General features: G+C 38.5%; 1 protein-coding gene across 1 annotated transcript; it reads right to left on the bottom strand.

Moving 5' to 3' along the window:
- Window positions 1-1,909: 1,909 nt before the first annotated feature.
- LOC127137657 (secreted RxLR effector protein 161-like) lies at window positions 1,910-2,434 on the bottom strand. Its single transcript, XM_051064096.1, has one exon. It carries the CDS (start codon window positions 2,432-2,434, stop codon window positions 1,910-1,912), a length of 525 nt encoding a protein of 174 aa, XP_050920053.1.
- Between the last annotated feature and the right edge of the window lie 1,782 nt (window positions 2,435-4,216).

Genomic DNA, 4,216 nt, shown 5'->3' on the forward strand with positions numbered 1-4,216 from the left:
CTCGTTGACTATTAGGGTCTGCATGATTTAGAAGAACATAATTTTTCTTATGTTTGGAAAAAAATCACTATAAAAAATACAAGCGCAGTAGTTTTATACTAATAAGAGACACTCTAAAGGAAGATGGTGAAGCATGGAGACACAATGATTCAAAATTTCTCAACTTTATACATTTTAAGAAACATAAACACTAGCTAGTAGCTATATTCTAGAAGATATTGCTATATTATACACACATGAGCTTTAAAAACGATAATGTTGGCTTGCTCGATAGAGTTGAGGCCTTGGGCATTTCAAATTCTTTGTTGTTGGTGGATGTGTAGTCTGTGTAGGGTGGTTTGCTTTTGGAGTTTTGTCCTCCTTTGTTCTTTGTTTTTGTATTAGGTTATCACCCCCTTTGCTGTTTAATACAAAGTTACTTATAAAAAAAAGATAGTGTTAATCATATGAACTACTATTAGGAATAAGCTTATATGCTCAATAGTTAATTATGATTCAAGTATATCAGTTCCACAAGCCATAGAATGTATAATATAATAATTTATAAAGTTTCAAGTATAGGAAGGAGTTTTGGGATTTAAATCTAACTATGTTGCTGTGGGAAGTGAACCAAATATTCTTATTTTAAAGAAAACTTCAAATACTTGTTGAGAATGTATTAAGGGTGAGTAACGTGGATAATAGTCCCATATTTACACGTAAGAGAATTCACCCACCTATCACCTATTACAAAAATGATGCTTTTAAAAGAAGAAGTCTCACAATATTTAATGCTCCCTACTTAAAAACTCCTCCAACAAATGGTATCAGAGTCTCGTTCGAGAAATGGACCGACTTACTTGTATCGAAAGTCAACGACGGCACAAGGGTAGTTAGTAAGAAACGTTCCATTGAAGAGTGTCAATGGTATCAGGGTGGTGAATAAGAAACGTTCGAAGAACTTCCACTTGAGTGAGAACATTGTGAACTCACATTTGAATGGGAGTGTGTGGATAATAGTCTCACATTGGTTGGAAATTTGAAGACTTGAGTATTTATAATTAAGAGAATCCACTCACCTATCACCTTAAAGTTTTAGGTGAATATATGACGTGTCTCTTACAAAAATCCACAAAGATATTGCTCTAAAAAAGAAATCTTACACTATTGAATACTTTTTTGCTACTCAGTAATAAAACAATTTTGAAAAAAATTGTAAGGCGGAAATAAGAAAATAATTAATGATTAAAAGTTATAATTATAAGTAAGCAAAAGCATTAATTTTTGGTAAGGTGAGGAAAGTAGCCATTTTCATCCACCAAATTGTTGGAACATAAAACATAAAAATGAAAATTGAAGGTTCAACAATGGTGGAAGAAAAGAAGATTGGGGAAGATGAAGTTGAGAGAGAAAAATAGAGAGAATAGAGTAATATTTGGATGAGTATGTATTTTTGCATTAACCTTTAATTGGAATAATACAAATGTATTTATACATTGGGAATAAAAGCTACAACTAAAGTGACTCTAAAGAAAATAAAATCTGTTAATTTTGGGAGGGAAAAAAACAGAATTTTAATTTTCAATTAACACACCACCTCACTTTAGTTTCTCCAAGTCCACCATGCTCAAGCACTTCTTTAGCCTCTTGAACACATCATTTGTCACACCCTTTGTCAACAAATCCGCGACTTGGTCTTCGCTTCGGCAATAGCTCAATCTAAGCTTTCCATCACCAACCAATTCTCTCAAATAATGAAACGCGTCTCAATATGTTTGATCCTTCCGTGTGCAATCGGGTTTTTCGCAAGATTTATTACGGAAACATTGTCTACAAACAGTGTGGTGGCAGCATCATCACCACATCCCAATTCCTTCAATAGATTCATAAGCCACATAGCTCACCTAACGACGCCGCAATGTACTCGGCCTCACAAAGAGAGTGCTACAACCCGTTCCTTTTTCGAACACCAAGAGATTGGTGTACTACCAAACATAAAGATGTACTCCGTCGTCGATTTTCGGTCATCTTTATCTCTGCACCAATTGGAATCGGTGTAGCCAAGTAAATTGCAGTTACGCCCCATGTCCGATGCGGGAAAGAGAATTCCGCAACCAAGAGTACCTTTCACATATCTAAGGATCCTCTTGACCTCCGCCAAGTGAGACACCTTCGGTCTCTCCATGAATCTACTTGCAATACCGACACTAAAAGCCAAATCTGGTCGCGTATTGCACAAATACCATAACGATCCAATCAAGCTCCGGTAAAGCGTTGGATCGATATCATCCTCCTCATCACTTTTGGACAGATGCACTCTAGCCTCACAAGGTGTAATACATGCATTACAATGCTCCATATCACACTTTTTCAAAATATCTAGAGCATACCTCCTTTGGTGCATAAGCAACCCTACTTTTGACTTGTGAAACTCTATGACAAGGAAGTAATTCATGACACCAGGTCCATCATCTCAAACTCTCTCATGAGCTCACTTTTGAACCTTGAAACACTCTTGTTATGGATGCCCGTAATCAAGATATCATCAACATACAAGCAAAGTATAATCACACCACCATTCGTATCCGATCTCACATAAACTCCATGCTCGGATACACATCGTTTGAAACCAATGTCAATAAGAAAGTCGTCAATACGTTTGTTCCAAGCTCTTGGAGCTTGTTTCAAACCATACAACGCCTCGTGTAGCTTGTAATACTTCATCTCTTGATCTTTTATCATGAAACCGGGTGGCTGCCCCACATAGACTTCCTCAACAAGAGGACCATTCAAAAACGCAGGTTTGACATCCATTTGGTAAACCATCAAATTGTTGTTATGCGCAATACCAACAACCAAACGAATAGTCTCTAATCTAGCCACATGTGCGAATACCTCCTCATAGTCTATACCTTCTCGTTGCAAGAACCCATTCGCCACTAATCGAGCTTTGTGCTTGATTACTTCACATTTGGGATTTGCTTTAACCTTATAGACTCATCGCACACCTGTCGGTTTCTTTCCAAGTGGTAAATCGACCAACTCCCAAGTACCGTTTTTCTCAATAGATTCCAACTCCTCTTTCATTGCACATATCCAATTAGGATCACTTAAGGCTTCTTCCTCATTTACCGGTTCGGATTCGGCCATAATCGCGAAATGAACAAAGTCACCATCGTTATTCACTTCGTTATCTTGGAATCTTTCGTAATCTCGGAGTCTATGAGGCAAGGCTCTTTGCCTCACAGGCCTACCATCATTAACAACATCATTTTGCGCTACTGTAGGTGCTGGTACAGCTGTGTCATTAGCCTCAGGATCAGAGAATTCAAAAAACTGTTGCTGCTGCAAATCTTCTCTGTGTAACCAGTTACTCCCAGTAGGGTAATCGGTTACTGCTGCATTTTCTGTGAGTAATCGGTTACTGCTATTTGGGTAACCGGTTACTGCAACATTTTCTGCATTTTTTACTTCATCAAAAGTCACATCCCGGGTTATGACGACCTTCCTGTTTCTTCCATCGAACAACTTCTACCCTCCAGTAGAGTGATATCCTACAAATATCAGCTTTTCACCCTTACCATCCAATTTCTTCCGAAGTTGGTCTGGTACATGATGATATGCAATCGATCCAAAAACGCGCAAATGATTCAAATTTGGTTTGAAGCCACTCCAAGCCTCTTCCGGTGTGAGTTTCTCCAGCTTCTTAGTGGGACACCTATTCAACAAGTAGGTGGTTGTAGACACGGCCTCACCCCACAATTCTTTAGGCAAATTCTTCTCACAAAGCATACTACGCACCATGTTCATTATTGTACGATTTTTCCTCTCGGCATCCCTGTTTTGTTAAGGCGTATACGGAGGCACCACCGCACGTACAATTCCCTCAAGATCACAAAACTTCCCAAACTCACTAGAGGCATACTCACCTCCACCATCCGTTTTGAGAATTTTGAGCTTCCGACCGCTTTGGCAATCCACCATGGATTTGAAATTCTTGAAAACTCAAAATACCTCATATTTTCTCTTGATAAGATATGTCCAAAGCTTCCTACTAAAATCGTTAATGAACGTAACAAAATATCGATTGCCACCATAAGTCTCTACTTGCATCGGTCCGCAAACGTCGGAACATACCACCTCAAGTAAGCCTTTGGTTCTTCGACCCGCATCTTTGCTAAACACATTCTTGTGTTGTTTAGCCTTCACACATTCCTCACACAATTCAGTTGGAATA

This window comes from Lathyrus oleraceus, chromosome 4 (assembly GCF_024323335.1).
Source record: "Lathyrus oleraceus cultivar Zhongwan6 chromosome 4, CAAS_Psat_ZW6_1.0, whole genome shotgun sequence".
NCBI lineage: Eukaryota > Viridiplantae > Streptophyta > Magnoliopsida > Fabales > Fabaceae > Lathyrus > Lathyrus oleraceus.

What these genes read in the sequence shown, in the direction of transcription:
- LOC127137657 (XM_051064096.1), bottom strand. Translation starts at nt 2,434, where the DNA reads ATGAATTACTTCCTTGTCATAGAGTTTCACAAGTCAAAAGTAGGGTTG.